General features: G+C 38.6%; 1 protein-coding gene across 3 annotated transcripts; it reads left to right on the forward strand.

The window, feature by feature from the left end:
• The first annotated feature begins 11,479 nt into the window (after positions 1-11,479).
• On the forward strand, positions 11,480-25,326 carry LOC5511416. Of its 3 annotated transcripts, XM_032380751.2 has the most exons (8): positions 11,480-11,642; positions 11,987-12,043; positions 19,516-19,587; positions 20,535-20,755; positions 21,007-21,158; positions 21,694-22,019; positions 22,418-22,671; positions 22,878-25,326. In XM_032380751.2, the coding sequence occupies exons 3-8, from the start codon at positions 19,575-19,577 to the stop codon at positions 23,724-23,726; spliced, it is 1,815 nt and encodes a 604-aa protein (XP_032236642.1). In that variant the 5' UTR covers positions 11,480-11,642; positions 11,987-12,043; positions 19,516-19,574; the 3' UTR covers positions 23,727-25,326. The 3 variants fall into 3 exon arrangements, with proteins under 3 accessions (XP_032236642.1, XP_032236643.1, XP_001631813.1); XM_032380752.2 differs by lacking the exons at positions 11,480-11,642; positions 11,987-12,043 and adding an exon at positions 15,601-15,755; XM_001631763.3 differs by lacking the exons at positions 11,480-11,642; positions 11,987-12,043 and adding an exon at positions 18,810-19,452.
• The last annotated feature ends 121 nt before the right edge of the window (positions 25,327-25,447 follow it).

Raw genomic sequence — 25,447 nt, forward strand, 5'->3', positions numbered from 1 at the left:
ATATAGTATCCAAGTACTACGTCATACGATATAACATCCTAGTACTACGACACACGATATAGCATTCTAGTACTACGTCATACAATATAGCATCCAAGTACTAAGAAACACGATGTAGCATCCTAGTACTACGTCATACGATGTAGCATCCTAGTACTACGACACACGATATAACATCCTAGTACTACGACACACGATATAGCATCCTAGTACTACGACACACGATATAGCATCCTATTACTGCGACACACGATATAACATCCTAGTACTACGACACACGATGTAGCATCCTAGTACTACGACACACGATATAGCATCCTAGTACTACGACACACGATATAACATCCTATTACTGCGACACACGATATAACATCATAGTACTACGACACACGATATAGCATTCTAGTACTACGACACACGATATAGCATCCTAGTACTACGACACACGATATAACATCCTAGTACTACGACACACGATATAGCATCCTAGTACTACGACACACGATATAGCATCCAAGTACTACGACACACGATATAACATCCTATTACTGCGACGCACGATGTAGCATCCTAGTACTACGACACACGATATAACATCCTAGTACTACGACACACGATATAGCATTCTAGTACTACGACATACGATATAACATCCTAGTACTACGACACACGATGTAGCATCCTAGTACTACGACACACGATGTAGCATCCTAGTACTACGACACACGATGTAGCATCCTAGTACTACGACACACGATATAACATCCTAGTACTACGACACACGATGTAGCATCCAAGTACTACGTCATACGATATAACATCCAAGTACTACGTCATACGATATAACATCCTAGTACTACGACACACGATATAACATCCTAGTACTACGACACACGATGTAGCATCCAAGTACTACGTCATACGATATAACATCCTAGTACTACGACACACGATATAACATCCTAGTACTGCGAAACACGATATAACATCCTAGTACTACGACACACGATATAACATCATAGTACTGCGACACACGATACAGCATCCTAGTACTACGACACACGATATAGTATCCAAGTACTACGTCATACGATATAACATCCTAGTACTACGACACACGATATAGCATCCTAGTACTACGACACACGATGTAGCATCCAAGTACTACGTCATACGATATAGCATCCTAGTACTACGACACTTGATATAACATCCTAGTACTACGACACACGATATAACATCCAAGTACTACGTCATACGATATAACATCCTAGTACTAAGGCACACAATATAGCATCCTAGTACTACGACACACGATATAACATCCTAGTACTGCGAAACACGATATAGCATCCTAGTACTACGACACATCCTATAACATCATAGTACTACGACACACGATGTAGCATCCAAGTACTACGTCATACGATATAACATCCTAGTACTACGACACACGATATAACATCCTAGTACTGCGACATACGATATAACATCCTAGTACTGCGAAACACGATATAGCATCCTAGTACTACGACACATCCTATAACATCATAGTACTACGACACACAATATAACATCCTGGTACTACGACACACGATATAGCATCCTAGTACTACGACACACGATATAACATCCTAGTACTACGACACACGATATAACATCCTAGTACTACGACACACGATATAGCATCCTAGTACTACGACACACGATATAACATCCTAGTACTACGACACACGATATAACATCCTAGTACTGCGAAACACGATATAGCATCCTAGTACTACGACACATCCTATAACATCATAGTACTACGACACACGATGTAGCATCCAAGTACTACGTCATACGATATAACATCCTAGTACTACGACACACGATATAACATCCTAGTACTGCGACATACGATATAACATCCAAGTACTACGTCATACGATATAACATCCTAGTACTACGACACACGATATAACATCCTAGTACTACGACACACGATGTAGCATCCAAGTACTACGTCATACGATATAACATCCTAGTACTACGACACACGATATAACATCCTAGTACTGCGAAACACGATATAACATCCTAGTACTACGACACACGATATAACATCATAGTACTGCGACACACGATACAGCATCCTAGTACTACGACACACGATATAGTATCCAAGTACTACGTCATACGATATAACATCCTAGTACTACGACACACGATATAGCATCCTAGTACTACGACACACGATGTAGCATCCAAGTACTACGTCATACGATATAGCATCCTAGTACTACGACACACGATATAACATCCTAGTACTACGACACTTGATATAACATCCTAGTACTACGACACACGATATAACATCCAAGTACTACGTCATACGATATAACATCCTAGTACTAAGGCACACAATATAGCATCCTAGTACTACGACACACGATATAACATCCTAGTACTACGACACACGATATAGCATTCTAGTACTACGACATACGATATAACATCCTAGTACTACGACACACGATGTAGCATCCTAGTACTACGACACACGATGTAGCATCCTAGTACTACGACACACGATGTAGCATCCTAGTACTACGACACACGATATAACATCCTAGTACTACGACACACGATGTAGCATCCAAGTACTACGTCATACGATATAACATCCAAGTACTACGTCATACGATATAACATCCTAGTACTACGACACACGATATAACATCCTAGTACTACGACACACGATGTAGCATCCAAGTACTACGTCATACGATATAACATCCTAGTACTACGACACACGATATAACATCCTAGTACTGCGAAACACGATATAACATCCTAGTACTACGACACACGATATAACATCATAGTACTGCGACACACGATACAGCATCCTAGTACTACGACACACGATATAGTATCCAAGTACTACGTCATACGATATAACATCCTAGTACTACGACACACGATATAGCATCCTAGTACTACGACACACGATGTAGCATCCAAGTACTACGTCATACGATATAGCATCCTAGTACTACGACACTTGATATAACATCCTAGTACTACGACACACGATATAACATCCAAGTACTACGTCATACGATATAACATCCTAGTACTAAGGCACACAATATAGCATCCTAGTACTACGACACACGATATAACATCCTAGTACTGCGAAACACGATATAGCATCCTAGTACTACGACACATCCTATAACATCATAGTACTACGACACACGATGTAGCATCCAAGTACTACGTCATACGATATAACATCCTAGTACTACGACACACGATATAACATCCTAGTACTGCGACATACGATATAACATCCTAGTACTGCGAAACACGATATAGCATCCTAGTACTACGACACATCCTATAACATCATAGTACTACGACACACAATATAACATCCTAGTACTACGACACACGATATAGCATCCTAGTACTACGACACACGATATAACATCCTAGTACTACGACACACGATATAACATCCTAGTACTACGACACACGATATAGCATCCTAGTACTACGACACACGATATAACATCCTAGTACTACGACACACGATATAACATCCTAGTACTGCGAAACACGATATAGCATCCTAGTACTACGACACATCCTATAACATCATAGTACTACGACACACGATGTAGCATCCAAGTACTACGTCATACGATATAACATCCTAGTACTACGACACACGATATAACATCCTAGTACTGCGACATACGATATAACATCCTATTACTGCGAAACACGATATAGCATCCTAGTACTACGACACATCCTATAACATCATAGTACTACGACACACGATATAACATCCTAGTACTACGACACACGATATAACATCCTAGTACTACGACACACAATATAACATCCTAGTACTACGACACACGATATAACATCCTAGTACTACGACACACGATGTAGCATCCTAGTACTACGACACACGATATAACATCCTAGTACTACGACACACGATGTAGCATCCTAGTACTGCGACACACGATATAACATCCTAGTACTACGACACACGATATAGCATCCTAGTACTACGACACTTGATATAACATCCTAGTACTACGACACACGATATAACATCCTAGTACTACGACACACGATGTAGCATCCTAGTACTACGACACACGATATAACATCCTAGTACTACGACACACGATGTAGCATCCTAGTACTGCGACACACGATATAACATCCTAGTACTACGACACACGATATAACATCATACTACTGCGACACACGATGTAGCATCCTAGTACTACGACACACGATATAACATCCTAGTACTGCGACACATCCTATAACATCATAGTACTACGACACACGATGTAGCATCCAAGTACTACGTCATACGATATAACATCCTATTACTACGACACACGATATAACATCCTAGTACTACGACACACGATATAACATCCTAGTACTACGACACACGATATAACATCCTAGTACTACGACACACGATGTAGCATCCTAGTACTACGTCATACGATATAACATCCTATTACTACGACACACGATATAACATCATAGTACTGCGACACACGATATAACATCCTAGTACTACGACACACGATGTAGCATCCAAGTACTACGTCATACGATATAACATCCTAGTACTGCGACACACGATATAACATCCTAGTATTACGACACACGATATAGCATCCAAGTACTACGACACACGATATAGCATCCAAGTACTACGTCATACGATATAACATCCTAGTACTACGACACACGATGTAACATCCTAGTACTACGACACACGATATAACATCCTAGTACTACGACACACGATATAGCATCCAAGTACTACGTCATACGATATAACATCCTAGTACTACGACACACGATATAACATCCTAGTACTACGACACACGATGTAGCATCCTAGTACTACGACACACGATATAACATCCTAGTACTACGACACACGATATAACATCCAAGTACTACGACACACGATATAACATCCAAGTACTAAGAAACACGATAAAACACCCTAATACTACGACATCTAGCTGACAGTCGTACTATAGAAAGTTAATATATTGATTTAGGCACTGCCTAAAAGCGGAGCCAGCATTGAACACCTGTGTTGACTGATTGAGGTATTTTTGGGGGATCTAGGACCTGCTCTTTACTGAGATTTATTTATTGTACAAACCAAATGGATCCAGGCCTTATTCAATAATTTCAATTATGCAGTACATCAAAGTTAACAAACACAATTCCTGGTGTGAATATGGCTGTCAAAGTTGTCAAGAGTCTAATGGTAAATTCTTATGTCCCATCATAGAAGTTTCATCATAAATATTTTTTTAAATCAAAACAATACTCCGAAAAGCTTTGCCCATGTGCAGAATATGTCATGAATGTAACAGCATTCCAAAGATTTAAAATAATATATTTAGACTGTTTAGATGCCATACTGTAATTTGTTTGTATTGATTTAGAGGCGATTCTCTCCTTCATTGGACCGAATATTCAGAAAAATGTCTGGAAATTGAAATCCAAAAATATATCTCCTTTTATGCATTACATATTAGTGCACCCACCCTTTACCATATGGTGGCCTTGTTGTTGCTACTCCAAAATGAATGCAATGAAGAAAAAACAGATTGATTTTGGAAGCAAATCCTAAAAAAAACATCTAAGGCATCACTGACAGTGCTAAAATGCTAACTTCTAATTTCAAACCAAACCCTTTCATTGATCTATGTTTGGGGTAGAGAGGAAGCAAAGAATATCAATCGACTAAAAAATACTCGAAGATGAGGAGATATAAAGGGAATTGACTCAACTTGAAAGGTTTTTTGAAAAAAAAATACAACATTAATGAAAATAATTTGATTGAGCATTTCTTGAAATTTCCCCTTTCCCATTATCCTAACCCTTTCACCACCACAGGCCTCTAAAGAGGCCATGTCTATGCTATCCAAGCTATGTGAACAGAATTCTATTATTGAAAAAGAACAAGGTTGTTGCTAGTGTTATAAAGTTTAAGTATCTTGCCCTAAAAAACCCTTCCCCTTAATAGAAGTTCCATTAATGTACATTTGTAAAGTTACATTCTGACAAGCTTTGTCCTTGCGAAGAACAAATAATGGATGAAACAAGATTTCAAAGATAGAATATAGTGTCAGACACAATTTTAGATAAGATGCAATACTGAAGTTTTAATGTACCATTTTAAGTGGTGATTTTCCATCCCCATGGGAATTAATATCTACAAATATACATCCAGTAATGCATTATATTTTGGTGTTTTTAGAAACCCTGGATCTAACCATTCCAATGAAATAAATCTAAACCATTAAAATAAATGTAATGGAAAAGAGACTTGGAAAGGAAATCCTAAAAAGAAGCTAAAAGTGAAAGTACTAAATGAAAATTTCTAATTTAAAAATCAAATCTGTTTATTAATTTATTTCTGGTGTAGAGGGGAAATAGCAAAGAGCATCAATTGCATAAAAATAGTCAACAGGGAGAAGGAAAAGGAAGAAATATGACGTTTGAAAAGAAAATATAATAACAATAATGTGATAATTATATTCAGTACTTTCCTAAAATATCCACTTTCCCATTATCTTTAGGTTAATAGAAAACTGTTTTCGTTACAGATTTATTATTTAAAAAGCAAAATTATGTTTTTAGCTTTATATAATATTATATATCTTGTTCTAAAAAAACCCTGCTATTGAGTGTGTACTGCTGAATCACATAGTAATGCCCTAGTCATTTGAGCCCCCTCCTTTATGGCCCTGGGGAAGTCAGGGGTTAATGTGGGGTTTTAAATTACTTTTTAACCAGAATATATCAAGAGGGGTGGTGGTATTGACTGTTTTTGACTCTTAACTTGGAAACAGGCTTCTAATTCTAATCCCCACCCTTTCCTGGGACCATGTGTGTGGGGGTATCAAATGATTAGTGAATAAGAACTCCCTACTGCTATCTTTCAAGACATGGTTTTCAATTCTCATGTCTTCCAGTCTTTAGCATTCATCTTGGCCCTCAGGTAGTCCCTGGTTTATAAAAGAGTGACATTTCTTCCAAAAACATCTTTTCATCAAACATTTATAATCTGACTAATTTCCACAAATATTTGAAAAAAATAAACACATGAGATGTAAGATGCAGACAATAACAATACATATTGGCAATAGGAGTTGAATTTTTTTTTTTATCCTCGGTAAGGAAAATTTCTCTTGTAAGTTGAAAAAGTTGCTGTATCTTCTAAGGATATGTATCTTCTTAGGACTAAGAGCACCGGATATAGAGACAAGAACGGTCTTCTTTACCAGTATATGACAAATGCAACACGATATTGGTTAGAAATATTTCAACAGAATCAAGAATAAAGATAGAACAAAGAATGTCAAAACAAAAGGTGTCATGCTCAAATAATTTGATTACTAACTTAAGTACTCGCATTCTCAAAGCAAACAAAAAGGACAACAAAAAGCCCAATAACTGTCATATCCTAAATAGACAATACAAATCGTCGTCCGAAACTCACCTTGCATTGTTTTTGTCGCTTTTTTGTGGTTGTGTCCGCTTTTTAATGTAAACTATTACTAACTTAAATTTACTAGCTAAAACCATACATATCCTTACATAAATATTGGCGTGAATGAATGTTAGTAGATCTCCTCTAGTTGACTTTATTTATTTATTTATTTATTCTATTTCCACCAGTTATACTGGTGCGGAAGGCACAACAGAGCTAGGCTCCAATTCAAGTACCCCCTTGAGTGTATTGTTAGTAAGCATTGTAAGCACTGTCACTGGGGGTGGTCACTGCCAGAGGGTTTATTGCGTCCCCAGTGGTTCTTTTACGTCCCTTCGGTTCAGGTTAATGTAGTGCAGCTTGAAGAGACGGGACCTCCGGTTTAGTGTCCTTATCCGAGAAGACTGGAAACACGGGAGAATAACTTCAACTCACTTGTGACACAAATTCGAACCAAGGCAGTAACCCGGAAAAATCCCCAGTTTGAGCCAGGATTCGAACCTTTGGCCACAGTCACAAAATTTGAGGCAAAAATAAATAATCAACGCATGACAAGAACTTTTTCCCTTGCTCCGTGCTTGTATTTAGCCGCCATTTCGGGGCCGAGTGGGGCCTGGGAGTTGCGCGGCTGACTGACTGGCTGGCTGGCGAGTGACACCACAGGGTACCCGCGCAATGTACCACAAAACCAAATCGCATAGTTATACCATATTTCTATATCATGGAGCTCCGCGCGCGGCCTACGGCCGCGCTTGTTCCGCTAAAAATGTAACACCGCACAAATGTTACATTCCCCGCTATGTCCCGGAAGTCGGGGGGCGGGGTTTCAATTGACTAGTGCATTATTGGGATTGTTTCGAGAGAAGGATCCAACTTGGAAAAGGGGTGTGGTTCGAGGAATGTGCGTCGCAATAGCCAATAAGGAACTGTTTTAGGCGTAATGGAAACTAGGAATAGCCAATCAGGCACTGTTTTTGGTGTAACGGAAACTAGGAATAGACAATCCGGTACTGTTTTACATGTAATAGAAACTAGGAATAGCCAATCAGGCACTGGTTTAGATGTAACGGAAACTAGGAATAGCCAATCAGGTTCTGTTTTAAATTTAATAGAAACTAGGAAATGCCAATAAGGGACTGTTTTAAATCTAATGGAAACTAGAAATAGCCAATCAGGAACTGTTTTAGATGTAATAGAAACTAGGAATAGCCAATCAGGAACTGTTTAGATGTAATGAAAACTCGGAATAGCCAATCGGGAACTGTTTTAAATGTAATAAAAACTAGGAATAGCCAATCAGGCCTTGTTTTAAATGTAATGAAAACTAGGAATAGCCAATCAGGAACTGTTTTAGATGTCAAATATGGCATATTACCCTGTGCTTATTGATCACCAATTAAGACAAATATACCACGCAGTTTCCATTTGTCTTCCCTACCCCCCCCCCCCCCCTTCTAACAACTTATGCCATTGAATCAAAATGAAATGAAACTGCTCGCTTCCCTTATCCTACTCCCTTCCCTCTGATGTTATTATCATTCGAATAAAGCTACATGCGCAAACTGTTCGCTTCCCTCCTCCCCCCACCCTACCCCTGCTTTCCCATCTGATGAACCCCACCCTACCCTTGTACCACCTAATATCAATGTTATTGAAAGTTATCTGCGCGGTTTTAAGCGTCTGGTATTCTCTACAGTAAAACACTATTAATTTTTCTTCTAGTTTAGATTGTGACGGTTTAACGAACTGTTTGCTCAATCGTGCGACTCTTAGAGTATCTATTCAACCTCTACCCGCAATGACGGGTGACCGCGGGAAAGACACAAAGGCAGTTGCGATCAATGATCAGAAGATCAAGAGATCAAAGCCCAGCATTAATACACACATATACAAAAGGAAAACCGTAGAAACAGATCAGAGCTATTAACTACGATTATGTAGCTACCCTAAATAAGCAAAGACTGTATTCCTCTAAGTCATTCCTGCTATGGCTATCACTGTATCTCGCCAGTCCCACACTCTTAACATCTTTCATAGGAACAAAAAGCTGTCGTGCTGCCATTTGAGTTGTGCGCTCATTGTGCTGTGATTAGAACAAGTTTAAAAGTAATTCACACAAAATAGCTAAGTGAGCAAACTGACTTCAGCCGCGAAAGCAAATGTAATACAGCCTTTCTCCGTTTTGCCTTATTGTCCATGACGATTTCTCTGAGTCCCTATGCATTTTTTCCGCTCTGACTTCTATCTTCTTGTCCCATCCCAACACTTCTTTTAATACTTCAGTAACACAGCATATCTGTTTCTGGGTCCATGTCTATATAATGTCTCTATGTTTAAATATCTCTAGGTCATATATGCACTTATCTATGCATGGTCGCTATCGTGTCTGTTATGGCTGGTGATGTGTGTGAGGTTCACACACATCAACGCTTCGATCGAGATAAGAACGGAATCAAACTCGGCTCAGTGAGTTAATTAACAAATAAGAACCCTTGTTCATTCGTTAAGCCCCTTGTTCATTTGTTGGCGCTCTTGTTGTCCGCACCATCACTTTGAGGAAGGTACAGAGAAGGAAAAAAAACTTGCAATGCATTTTACTCCCATCAATTAATTTTAAAAATCTACAGAAATAAGAATAAAAGTCTACTTCTGAGTCATTCGTTTAGCTTGTCTTGTGCTACCTATTTCTTGTAAGTAAGGCGTTCCGGGTATTCTGATCTAGAAAAAAATATTTTGGTGCTCCCCCCGGTACACGCCACATCAGGCGCGAGAAATGTGTCGCCCAGAGTATGCATGCCTGAACATCATCGCATCGCTAAACTCGACGCCCATCTTAAACGAATCCCAGTAAAGCGAAACAACAGTTGATATTTAATAAAAACGCACAAGTGTACAAAAGTATTAAGGGGAATGTAAGAAAAGAAAGTAGTTTTGGCTCCAGAAGAGTCGTGAAGATTTGTTTTGATCTGCCCAATCATGGTACGCGAACTAAACAATAGATTGATTGACAGCGATCAAATTGTTCTTTTTTTGTTTTACATAGTCACCAGTACCCGCTGAGAATGTCTCAGATGCTTGTTATGTTTCTCAAAGATTATGTTGGTGTAGAAGCTGTAAACATTCGACCTGTTTATCTAAAGGATTAACGGCTTTGTGACAGGCTCATACCCATTAGTAGATAGATAACTGGGCACAGCACGATGGCGACGAAGCACGAAGCGTGCGATTACTCACACAAAATAGCGATGCACTCGTAGTTTACTCAAAATAATGTTGTATTCGCCACTATGAGTGTAAATATGTTCTTTTTGGACACATTCGAAGAAAAGTTTAGTCATATGACATTTGTTGGCATTTACAACTCAACTTTTTAGTTTCTTGAATTTGGTACTTTGAAAAATGTTGCATATATGCTCTCTATATCATTAGACATTATTATTTTTGTTTTGTTTTTTCGATGATTTCCGTTCTCGATAAAATGCTAGTTGCTTTACAGGGGCAGCGACCTCCTGCTTCGCTGTGATTCTAACTCGTGAGAGCTTTCTACTCGGTCGGTATGACACGGATGACATTTCCATTATGTTTATACCCTTTCAATTACACTGGGATACTCTCTGGCTTGCCGATCAAATGTTCTTAGCAGGTGGATCACGGGTTGTCCGACTTGATCTTTCTGGTAGCGATCAATGCTTTGATTCTAACTTTTTTCAAGCTAGGCCTACATTTCTGGAATGTTCAGAATCTAGGATCGAGGCAACTGTAGGCGTGAGCCTTTTCTCAGCTCTGATGCCTCCCTGTCGCAGTCCGCTTGGTTTTTCTTGGATGAGAAGGCACAATGTTACTAGCCACCCGCCCAGAAAGTTTGAGAGCAGCTATGTAAAATATTCATGCCCCGGATGCCAGTCTTTGAAGAAAGCAGCTCACGCATGGCAAATGCTACAACTGCGATCAACTGTTCCCGAACAACAGTTCGACTCGCTCTTGTTTTCAAGAGGAATTTGGGGTTCGGCTTCTAATTTGCATAACCATGACGGGGTAAATGAAGCAAGGGGAAAAGCGAGCAGGATGAAGTAACGGAAATTCGGTAATTTCGAGAATTGTCTTTTGTATTCATGAATAGCAGCTTTCAAATGTTTTGATTTAAAAGCAAAATCCCTCTATTTCTAAATTTTTATATTACTATAATTTCTGTACTGCACTTTGTCAAATGTTGAAATCAAAATTCATTGATCGCAGAAAGAAGGAATATATTTATATACATTTTTAAAAATTCCATAAAGCCTTTTTCCTATAATTACCGCCATATTTGTTCGAAATCTCAAACGAATCTTAGAGTTTAATTAAATTATATTAATCGGGCAGTTAACGAAAAAAAAACACAAAAATTCACTAATCTATAAAATAACTGCAGTTCTCTATGTATTGTAGCCGGATTCAAGCCCAACCGTCCTTTCTTCCAACCAAAGCATATTTTGAAAACAAAAGGTAAACGACGATAAAATGTAAGCGGCATTCCGTCTATTGTCATGCGCTTGCCGACTGGCTGGATTAATGGCTCTTATTGCGCGTTTTTTGTTAAATGATCCGTACATAAATGGATATAATCTTACATATAAATGTATATAATCTTACATATAAATGGATATAATCCTACATATAAATGGATATATTTAACATATAAATGGATATATCTTACATATAAATGGATATATCTTACATATAAATGAATATATCTTACATATAAAATGATGTAATCTTACATATAAATAGATATATCTTACATATAAATGGATAGAACTTACATATAAATGGATATATCTTACATATAAATGGATATAATCTTACACATAAATGGATATATCTTACATATAAATGGATATATCTTACATATTAATGGATATATCTTACAAATAAATGGACATAATCTTACATATAAATGGATATATCATACATATAAATGAATATATCTTACATATAAAATGATGTAATCTTACATATAAATAGATATATCTTACATATAAATGGTAGAACTTACATATAAATAGATATATCTTACATATAAATGGATATAATCTTACACATAAATGGATATATCTTACATATAAATGGATATATCTTACATATAAATGGATATAATCTTACATATAAATGGATATAATCTTACATATAAATGGATATATCTTACATATAAATAGATATAATCTTACAAATAAATGGATATATCTTACATAGAAATGGATATATCTTACATATGTCCAGACCAGCTATCCAGTCTTAGCTTAATGCTGTAAGGCCCTATAATATACAGTATTAGGACCGCTTGAGATATTACTTTCGGTTTGTAACATTGGACACCATACTTGTTTTATGTTTTTCCATGTCGGTGTCATGTTGGCCGATGTCGCATTGTATGTTGAGCAAGAAAGGGGTAACTTATGATAGGCTATAATTTCCGTAAGGTATTATTCCTAAAAAAAGCACCTTGAATGAAATATCCCTAAAAAGTTATTATCCCTAAAACGTGTTCTCCTTAAAAGGTATTATTCCTAAAAAGTTATTTTCCTTTATACGGTATTATTCCTAAAAAGGTATTATTCCTAATAAGATTTTTTCCCGATATTGTTTTTTTCCGGGTTAGGTTTTATCCGAATGATCCCTAATCATTTCAATAAGATATTATCTTTAATGAGATATCTTGCCTAATTCACACACATTATTATTATTTGACATTTACTATTGAACTCTATCTTCACACTTTATATATTTTGATTTGCTCAGACGGAAAGTGGGAGGTTCCCGTGCTGTGTCAATCAGATGTACCGCAAAAATAAATCTATTCCATATTAGTTATTGCGCGACTTCAGCGAATCCAAAATCCTCGTCTCGTTTGGAAATAGGGTGTAGTCCATTGACCGTCCAAACCAAACGATGGCTTTTATGTTTTCACTACCTCATAATAAACCATTAAACTGCATACAAGGGAATTGATTGGTCATGGTGGTATTATTGACAACGCGTTATTCCCATGCGAGAAATGGATTTGAATTCTCGGTCGTCACGCAACAATAAAATCGGCTATAACATCAGCCTTAGAAGAAAGTTACTTGGGATAGATTAAATTACTTGAAGATATGGAAAAGGTTATTTCTGCTTTTTAAAGCGATAATGCTGAAGTCTTTGTGAGCCTTTCGACAGGCTACAGCTACGAGAATTTGTTTATCCCTTTTAAAGAGAGGTCATTAATTGTTAAATAATTTTTTTTTTATTCATTCTTTGAGGAGCTATAAATTTAGTATCAAATTCCCAACGAGCCGGCTGTAATGTTTCTCAGGAACAGAGAAGTAATGCGTTTTGACGTTATCAAATTTTAAACAGAGACGAAGAATGTGCACTTCTTGGACATTAGCAACTAAAGAAAGATGTTGGAATGCTATGTTTTGAAGGGCGAGTCGTCTTGGTGTTTCGAGCGTGTATTGCATTGTCAAACATGATTTTTGTGTTTTTGTATAGACGCTAAGAGGAATTTTTTTGTGAGTCAGTGGCTCCACGTAGGATAATATGTGTTTTTGTGAGTCAGTGGCTCCACGTAGGATAATATGTGTTATTGTGTGTATTGATGCTGAGTGGAGCTTTACAACCGTTGACTTGTAAGCTCCAGAACTGTGCTTGATACGCAAGGAAGAAAGTCCTATATTCATTCAGTTCTTTTTCTGTGGATAATGATCCGATAATAATGATAAACAATCTACAATAAAATAATAATTAATTTGATTTTGGTCTTTTTTTCTAGTTGTTTTAAATCATTTTATAAATTTTACGCATAAACTTAATATCTAAGTACGATACTGTTGGGACTAAAGCTAACTAATAGATGTTGATGTATGTTTTCTTTTGAAGCAAAATTATTATTAAACCATCCAAAGAGCGAGCAAAAATAGGACCTTCTAAGATTATTATTAGAATGAAAAATAAAAAGTATGATTATTCTTTCGATAAAAATGGTTCTTGTAGGGCACTTTATGGTTGTTTTGTTTTTATTGCAACTTAGGTTGTAAGGAATAATTAGTGCTGCGAACTGTGTGTAAAATTACTCAAAATAGGTTGACTTAGTAAAAAAATTGTCAATCAAATTTAGTAAAAATAGTGGCAATTAGTTGTTTTGTTGTTGTTGTCATTTTGCCGCCAAAAGTCGGAGCGTACACGAGTTACCACACAAAAGTCACGTGATTTCTTAGTGCAAATTGATGTGCTTGGGAAGCCAGCTAGGTCCCCTACTTTTGTTTGACCGTCTTTCCATCTCACCGCTGCCTATACTGTTGAATGATTACCTGATTTTCAAGGAATGCGCTTGGTCAATTAACTGTAACCTGCCGTGCTTCCCATCAGGGCTCATCGCACGCCTTTCAACTGACCCATAGTACGAAACCCGCCGGCTTGATCTACCATCGGCTAAGTGCCCTTGTTAGAAACACTAAAAGTGCACATCAAGATAATAAAAGTCGCTCAATATTTGCTTAAAAAAGTTGCTAGAAATTGACATAGTTGTCAAGCATTTTGCTCAATTTAATCCAAATTCAACGGGCATCGGTTCATTGAACGCATGAAGATATTAATGGGTTCGTTGTTGTTCAAATACAACTTAGTGAGATCACTGGAAGAGGGCACTAGCCTAGCTTCACTTCTGACACCATGTTATGGATATGTTTGACCATTTATGATGTAAAGTTCAAAAAGGTTAAGATGAAGGTTCACAACAGCTACCCACTAATTTATCACGTGATGAAAAAAAATTTACGCTTGGTTAGCATGCGGAAAATTCGTTTAATTAGAGCCAATATATTTTGTCCAATAACAAGATTCCATGATGATTCTTTTTCGATTTTGGAGTATGTCTTTCTTATGAGTATTTTTTATGTTATTGGGAATTCTGTTGATGATAGTTTTGGGATAGCCGTGCCTTTGCCCGATCACTCACACATGTAGCGCCGTGACCCATAATGTTTATGAGGTAATGCTTCTATCAACCAGACCCTCGCCACGTTAAGGGGCATTCAAGTCATTGCATCCGACTTGACCGGAAAGGCTGAACCCCAATACTCGAAACTTTTGCTTTTATTTGCTTCCAATCAAAAACAATCAGGGCGACTAAAGGGAAAGAAACCATTCAGGACTTTAGACCACCAGCTGAAGATATAAGGTTAGAGTGAATATCGTTATCGTTATTACTACAGGTACATTTTAGCAGGCGCTATTTGCTACCACCTTAAGAAACGTCTTGTTTAGTTTCTTCTGGAATCCTTTCTCTCGTTATATCAGATAACATATTTTTTATACTACTAAATTGTGGGAATTTATTACCCGCTTTTCATCCTTAAATTCTAGTTTAAAAGGGACGAAAAAAGTGAGAATCGTTGAATTGTCAATAGCGTAACGAATATCATTGTCCGTTTTGCAAAGTTATTTATGTTCTTTTTATAACATGGTCTTAATTAATCAAGACATATCTTTTATGCTGTTCCAACAAACAGTACAGGCTGCAGTATCCATATCAAAGTAAGGGAGGACAAGAAATTCATGGAATATGGTTGGGTAAACGTCAGGTATTACAATAGGGGCTGTTGAATACTAGGTATAGTAAGGAAGAATAAGAATAGAGTTTGACAGGCCTATAGCCAGGGCAGGGTTCGGGGGGTTCGCAATAGCCAGCCCATCACACGACTTGAAGGTCCGCTCTGATGAAGGAAAATTGAGTACCACTGCGAAGTAGGACGAGCTACCTAAGAGAAAATGGTCCGCTAAATGAGTAAACGAACCCCCCCTGTTCAAAATCTTGTCTACGGGCCTGTTTGGTAAACATCAGGTATTACAATATGGTTTGGTTAATTAGGTATTGTAGAGTAGGAATAGGGTTTGGTAACACCAGGTATTACAATAGGGGTTGGTATACACCTATTTTAAAATACGTTATCAGCGCAAATGGCAAATAGCGATTGCCAAATGGCAGTGCTACTATCCAAAAGTACCTCATATTTTACTGAAATCAGAAAAATGTGAAGAACTCGTGCGATTAGTTTGCTTATTCTTTACTCTTAGGGGAAATTATACCTACAAGCCGCGATTTGTTATACAACCACCATTTGCCATTCGCCATTTGCACCGACAACGTTAATTGAAATAGGTGTATATAAGATATTAGAGTTTGGTATTTATCAGATATAGGAATAGAGTTTAGTATATATGAGATTAAGGAATAGAGTTTAGTATATATCAGATATAGGAATAGAATTTGGTATATATGAGATTAAGGAATAGAGTTTGGTATATATCAGATATAGGAATAGAGTTTGGTATATATGATATTAAGGAATAGAGTTTGGTATATATCAGGTATAATAATAGGGTTTAGATAATATCAAGTATTATGGATAGGGTTTGGTTGATATATAGGTTATGAATGAGGTTTAATCGATATATAGGTTATGGATGGGGTTTGGTTGATATATAGGTTATGGATAAGGTTTGGTCGATATATAGGTTATGAATGTGGTTTGGTCGATAAATAGGTTATGAATGTGGTTTGGTCGATACTTAGGTTATGAAAAAGGTTTGGTCGATATATAGGTTATGAATGTGGTTTGGTCGATAAATAGGTTATGAATGTGGTTTGGTCGATACTTAGGTTATGAATGTGGTTTGGTCGATATATTGCTTACGAATGAGATTTAATCATTTTATAGGCTATGAATGGGATTTAATCGATATATAGGTTACGAATGGGGTTTAATTGATATATAGGTTACGAATGGGGTTTAATTGATATATAGGTTATGGATGGGGTTTTATCGATATAAAGGTTATGAATGGGGTTTAATCGATATATCGGTTATGAATGGGGTTTAATCGATATATCGGTTATGAATGGGGTTTAATCGATATATCGGTTATGAATGGGGGTTACTAGATATATATGTTATAAATGGGGTTTAATCGATATATATGTTATGAATGGGGTTTAATCGATATATGTTATGAATGGGGTTTAATCGATATATGTTATGAATGGGGTTTAATCGATATATGTTATGAATGGGGTTTAATAGATATATGTTATGAATGGGGTTTAATCGATATATGTTATGAATGGGGTTTAATCGATATATGTTATGAATAGGGTTTAATCGATATATGTTATGAATGGTGTTTAATCGATATATCGGTTATGAATGGGGTTTAATCGATATATATGTTATGAATGGGGTTTAATCGATATATCGGTTATGAATGGGGTTTAATCAATATAAAGGTAATGAGTGGGGTTTAATCGATATATATGTTATGAATGGTGTTTAATCAAAATATATGTTATGAATGGGGTTTAATCGATATATCGGTTTGAATGGTGTTTGTATGATGTTTTTGATAAATCTCGAGCCTAGGGATGGTTCAGGGTTGGCTGGTAGGTAGAGTAGATTGCATACGAAAATACGCATGACTCTTAGTCACGTGGCTCGTGGAAAGGCCCAGTAGCTTATGATGTCAGGTGTATTGGACCTTCTCCCTCGATTTCGCTTGACTCTTAGTCACGTGGCCCGCGGACAGTCCTAGTAGCTTATGACGTCAGGTGTATTGACCCTTCTCCCTTGGTACCCGCTCGCTGCAGTGAATGAAGTAGCTCCATCACCTCTCTCCGGATCAAACATCATCATCTCTTTACTCATCAATTGATTTGGCGACTATCACGTAATAGGAAGTTCAAACCGAGCACATAATCTGTATTCGTGTCACCAGGTTATAGTATCTAACAATCATTATTTTCATCATCATTATTTTCGCTTATATCTAATAAGCGAAAATAATGATGATTGATATCAATAACAATGTAATGACACAATGATGAAGAACAATAATAGTAAAGATGGTGATAATGATGGTAACAACACTACTTTTGATTAAGATTATGAAAATAAGATGATGGAAAATTGCATATATTTAGAGGTAAAAAGAAGCAGGAATATAAAAGATCCTCGAACCAAAAACCCCTAGTTTGTTTTGGACCATTATTCAAAGGTTTGAAAATACATAAAGTTGAACTGATTATATACAAAAAGTATTACAGCCATGAACAGTGTTTGCTGTTTTTGTACAATAAGAGCTTAAAAATACGAGTTTTCTAGGAAAGACAGCGTTTGGCACATACCACACTTAATCACTCTCTTTAGTGGAATACCATTTTATCTTTTTCTCTGCGTAGGACATAAGACACAGTTGTATTGTCCTCAGAAAAATGCTTATTGCACTTGCAAGATAAAAATTGTTTTAATGATATTATTTTGCCTAAGAGGTCATGATATTGAAGTGGAGTAGTCCTCTTGTCCTCAGTCACAACTAGATCGTAATTGCCTGGCATTTCGTGATAATGAGGTTGCTTAGCCTTCTTGCCACTATTGGCAATCCTATCTGTTCGATAAAATGTTTTACAAACATGAATCTAAATTCCGCTGTATGGTAAAATTACCCCGCTGCTCGAAGGAGTCAATATTTTCCGATAGCGACTTGTTGTAGGAGTCAAATATTTTCGGATGTCGACTTGTGGCTCCTGGTGCCGGTACTCAGTGATTTCCAAGACCTGCGCTGTGCTACCCTGTCCATTGTTCTCTTGCCCATATATGGGCATTAGTAAGCAGCCCGTTTGGCTAGTGGTAAAAGTCTTCAATTGTTAAGGAGAGGATTGAAAGCCACTGCTTCACCGGCATGTCCCCCGCGATGACAAGCGAGAAATTGAAAATGGTACACTGACCTTGGGGAAACAGAAACTATGATATTTTATTCGGGGATATCGTTAGATTTTGGACTTAAAGCTGAATTGATAGGAAAATGGGCTTTCTCTCCGACAGGTAAATTATATGTTGGTATCTTGAGGCTGTGCCGTGATCGCTAACCTTTTTTCTTCTTTACAGAATTCTAGACGGGGGAAAAAAAGGGAAGAAATATTGAGCAATTAATTTCTTCCTGGAGTATGCCTCATAGAGGTAAATAAAAAAATAGCGTTATGTTTGGGCTAGGGAATAGGTGATTATATCCCATTTTGAATGCTGCTAGATATTTTTAGTAAAAGGCACTTTTTATTGTCACTTTTTTTAATTAACTCAAGAAAAAAAATTGGCATGTTAACAAAACCTCTCTGAAAGGAATTACATTTCACCGCTGCTTTTACGCGAAATAATTTTCAATATCACACAATAACCCGTGTTACCGTTGAGAGGTCGCTGGTATGTTTTGATAAAATTCTGATAATAAACAAAGATACCTTTAAAAATATAATCTAACGTTTCTGAAAAAAAAAATACACCTGAACGAAACGGTAAACAATCGATCCTTCTTTTAGAATTGCCCATCAAAACATTTCCTTTCTCTCTATAACTATTTTTTGCGCGTTTTTAAGAATATCAAAGGCAATCTCAGAATATCGGGAAACAGAGTTTTAAAGGTACCACAACAAAAAAGAATAACCAGATTTATTGATATAATGAATATTGAAAGGAATTTTCAATTCGTCTTGGCTCGGGCGGATTCTCGAAACAATAATCTAGCAGGGTTCAAGAATGAGGAAAGATTAATTAGGTTCTCAAACAGTTCGCAATTCATATAGCATATAAAGGGTTTTCATAAAGCATATAAAGGGTTTTCATATAGCATATAAAGGGTTTTCATATAGCATATAAAGGGTTTTCATATAGCATATTAAGGGTTTTCATATAGCCTATAATTATTATATGTTTATTATAACTGCAAATCAAAACAATGCCTTTCTCTCCTGAGTTCATGTGATAAAAGGTTAAGGATGCCCACTAACACTATTCTCAGGAAAACGGGCGTAGAGTGCGTGTGCGGGCGTAGAATGGGAATGTTTGTCATTCTTCAGGGTTAGGGTCTTATGGCGTCTGCGATGTCTTATAATTATCGAATGTTCTTGAAGGTCCTGGTGGGGTGAACCAGCTCGGAGGTGTATTCGTCAATGGCCGACCACTTCCCGACTACATGCGCCATCGCATCGTAGAGCTCGCTCATTGCGGCGTCCGACCCTCGGAGATCTCTCGGCAGCTCCTCGTGTCCCATGGATGCGTCAGTAAGATCCTCGGCAGGTATTATGAAACAGGTTCGGTGCGGCCCGGCGCTATCGGCGGCAGCAAGCCGAAGGTGAGATTGGAAGACACTTAGGTAACCATGGTAACCATATTCTACTTGATGTTAGCTATCAGCGCAAAGCCGTCGCTTCCCAGAGTTATATGCGCGATATGAATGATCGAAACCTACTGAACTTGTATGTGCATTAGATTGTAAACAAAGCAATATCATTAACGCTCGTTTAGAACTCTATAAATGCTCTTCTAAGCGCCAATTTTTCCGATAAGGCCCATTATCCTAATGTATCATGTCGTATTATCCAGGTTGCCACACCCAAGGTGGTGTCTAAGATCTTGGAGTACAAAGACAAAAATCCTTGCATCTTCGCCTGGGAAATCAGGAACAATCTGCTGGCGGACGGCGTCTGCGATAAAACGAACGTCCCCAGCGTCAGCTCAATCAACAGAATACTCAGGTACGGTCCTGCGCGTATCTCGCGGTTATGCCTTGAGTGCCCGCCAAGTCCCGCAAAAATCCCGTAATGACTCGAACATGCCTCGAGTGCCTGCTAAGTCCTGCAAAACTACCGTAATGACTCGAACATGCCTCGAGTGCCTGCTAAGTCCTGCAAAACTACCGTAATGACTCGAACATGCCTCGAGTGCCTGCTAAGTCCTGCAAAACTACCGTAATGACTCGAACATGCCTCGAGTGCCTGCTAAGTCCCGCAATCATCCCGTAATGACTCGAACATTCCTCGAGTGCCTGCTAAGTCCCGCAATCATCCCGTAATGACTCGAACATGCCTCGAGTGTTTGCTAAGTCCCGCAATCATCCCGTAATGACTCGAACATGCCTCGAGTGTTTGCTAAGTCCCGCAATCATCCCGTAATGACTCGAACATGCCTCGAGTGTTTGCTAAGTCCCGCAATCATCCCGTAATGACTCGAACATGCCTCGGGTGTTTGCTAACATTAGTCGACAGTAGTCTCACAGCATTTACTTATTAGAAACTCGGCGGCCGAGAAAGAGGCGAGAGCGGTACACGAGCAAGTGAAACATGTACAACACCTTCAGCAACAAATAGCGCTACAACCACAACTAAACGGCTACCCGTCCCAGATCAACTTCAGCTTCCCCCAAACAGCAGCTGTAACCCTACCACAACAAATCCAACACCCAACTCAACTCTCTCAACAACCACAACAACCCGATCCTCCCCCCACACACAAGCCACATTCTGCACCTCCGCCACCCGTGAAAACTCCACAAGAAATCGTCACCCCTACAGCGCACGCAGGGAAGTCACCAATGGAGAATGGACACAAACCAGACGGTAAGGCCTGGGGCGGATACACGGCAAGGCCCGGGACGGGTACACGGCAAGGCCCGGGACGGGTACACGGCAAGGCCTGGGGCGGGTACACGGCAAGGCCTGGGGCGGGTACACGGCAAGGCCCGGTGCAGGTACACCGCATGGCCTGGGGCGGGTACACGGTAAGGCCCGGGGCGGGTACACGGTAAGGCCCGGGGCGGGTACACGGCAAGGCCCGGGACGGGTACACGGCAAGGCCCGGGACGGGTACACAGCAAGGCCTGGGGCGGGTACACGGCAAGGCCCGGGGCGGGTACACGAAGGCGATTGCCTCTATTGTTTCAAACAACGCCATGCACGAATTTATCGGTGTATAGTTCAATTCTCAAACTTCCTGTTTTTCATTGGAACCGTTCAAGACCTGAGCATCAAATCCGAACTTGAGACCTCCCACGACAAGTCACAGGCAAATAGATCAATTGACGAAGACCGGAAACGGAAGTCGGACGAGTTGGTCAGTGTTAAAGGCGACTCAGAGGAGGAAGGACTAGAAAACGTGGAAAATACGGACGTGAACGGTAACGAGGGCCCAGAAGCGAAAAAGCGGAAGGTGATTTACCAGGAGAACAGTGGACTTGCACAGAATGTAGACGCAAAATCCGAGACAGTCAGTGTAAGTACCACCACTTCCCCCAGAAGAACTCATAATAAGTAGAGGGAGGGGAGGGGAGGTATTTCCAAAGGATACGATCTCCCAATCCTCTCAACACACACATGATGATGATGATGATGATGATGATGGTGGTGATGATGATGGTGGTGATGATGATGATGATGATGAGAGCTTCCAAATAATAGGATAATCTTTATTTCTTTTAGCCCGTCTACACGCGAGTAAGTCCCACATGGATCAAGTACAACTCAGTTATACCTAGCGGCTTTGCCATCGCAGGGGGAATAAATGGGCTTGGGCCCATCACGGATATGAACGGGATCAACATGAACGGGTTCAACGGGATCCCGAATGGGATCGGCACCGTGAACGCGATCCCAAACTCCATGGCGGCCCAGATGAACGGAATCGCAGGAATGAATGGAATCGGGAATGGAATGGGGAATGGTATAGGGATCATGAATGGCAACATGAATGGGATGGCTGGGATAAGCGCGCTTGCAAATCTTAGCTGTCAGGCAATGAACGGATTCAACGGCTTAAATGGAATGAACGGGATTCATCAGATCAACGGGCAAGTGGGCAACACAGGTTACCCGCATAGCATAGAGCACGACAGAGCGGTCAACCAGAACCAAATGAACACGCAAAACGGTCACACTGAAAACCTGCAGTGGTCTCCGTCGTATCCGGTGGTGTGCATTTCCGATTCCTCTAATTCCACCGGGATGACACAGACCAATGGGCTTAACAGGCAGGAGCATTACCAGCCACACCACATAACTTTCCAATTTGCCGGCGCGCCGAGACCGGAAATACATACCACTAACGGAAATACCACCACCACTTCCGTTTTCGCACCAATTACTACAAGTGGTCCAAGAATCTCCACACTTCCGGTAGGCAGCCACCTGACCAATGGGGTCCAAACGATGCAGTTCACTCGACCAATGACGACAGAATTCACGCAGCCAATAATGAAGCTTGTAGCGCCCGCGACATTTTTACCGCTGAGACCCTCAATGTCCGCCCTTGATACACTGACCCAGGGCTGAGTAACCAGGCACGATGGTCTCCACAGGGTACCCAAGGTTATGCGCGGAATGTTAACATATCCTCTACTGAAAAATTCGTAGGTATTCTACTGAATCCTACTGAAAAGTATTGGCTTAATATCACGTGTTAATCTCATAGGGAATGTCGTCCTATGGAAATAAACCATTTAAATCAACCACTTTATAGTGGTTAAAGATCAAGGAAAATTAATACAACGATTAATCTAATCAATTTAAGAATTCATTATTGACGAGGATTTATGATTGTAAATCTGAACAATCAATCATTGCAAATCTTACCAAAAGTAGTTAACCCAAATATGTAGAATATTTCTAGCAAATCCAGAGTAGGCTATTCCTACCTTAACTTGTATTTATCAAATCGTGTATTTATGTTAATATCTTATTATACCCGACTCGTGATTTTGCATCATTTGAATAAGCTTAATATTATAATAGCATTGTTATATAAAACACCTGTAGAGTTGTGTTGAAAACCATTTTTATTCAAAACCAAGCTTTAGCGATTATGTTAGCTAATCTGAATGATGAATGGCTTCAAATAAGCGCAATTGCTGATGGTGAAGGCCGTTGACTATTAGATTGATTTCAATATAAACAGAGGCACTCTATATCACAAGGAATCGTGTATTACGTTGTTTGATCCTCGGTAACAGTAACCAGAGTAACCGTATTCGACCATCGCCTCTGGCGTAAAACATTGCGGACTTAGTATTAAATTATGCGTAAGATTTAAAGAAAACAAAGTCTGTCACTTCAGACTCGTTATAGTAGAACGGTAGAATTGCGAGTTAGTTACCTTCGCAATCTATTTTCTTATTAGTTATTTGTTCAGTGATAAGCTACTTGTTTGATCGAGTTGAGTTTGATCGCAAAACGCAATACCATTAACATTTTTTCTAGAACAAATGTATAAAAGGTATAACCAAAATATGATGATTATTCGCATTGTAAAGTCTGAAAAGAGTCGCGCGATTTATCATAATTGTTTTCTCGTTTACAAAAAGGTTACGGGCTCAGATCGGTGCTCCATCTTCCGTTATATTTTAAATGTAAAATTAGTTTTAAAAAGTCTAAAATGGCGTTTATCGTGCTTTACTATCCAACTTTTCATCGATTTGTTAACAATATCGCTCCATGCCCATATTACTATGGTGATGTATTCACTCGCGGTGGAATCTCTATATAAAAAACTATTGTATCTATTCATACGCTTAAAAAGAATTTATTTTTCCATACTATAACAATAACGCATAAATCCCAAACTACTTTGCTTGATAAGGGGCAGCTTGTATTCAAGGTTTAAATTTGCGAAGTTTTGACTACAAACACAATATTAACTTTTTTCTATACTCGATATTCCAATGACAAGCACCATACCCCTTTAAAAATCTTTATGCCGCTTTTGATCGATAAAAATGGCAATCTAAAAAAAAACGCGGCATTTGGATTCGTAGTTTTAGATGAAAATTAGCGCCTGTATCCGAATGTTTGTAGTCAAAATCAATGTATGTAAATGACAAGTGAAATATTTCTTGTACCCTGCTATCAACAAATGAAATAAACCAGATTATGCGAATCAATGCTGTGATGGTTGAGTATCTAATATTTGATTGGTCGGCGGAAAACTAGAAGGGAATTACCAGGGAATTTGTGGCCGTGAAAACGAGAACTAGTACTTAGTCCCCAATCCGTCCTTA

This window comes from Nematostella vectensis, chromosome 11 (assembly GCF_932526225.1).
Source record: "Nematostella vectensis chromosome 11, jaNemVect1.1, whole genome shotgun sequence".
NCBI classification, from domain to species: Eukaryota; Metazoa; Cnidaria; class Anthozoa; order Actiniaria; family Edwardsiidae; genus Nematostella; species Nematostella vectensis.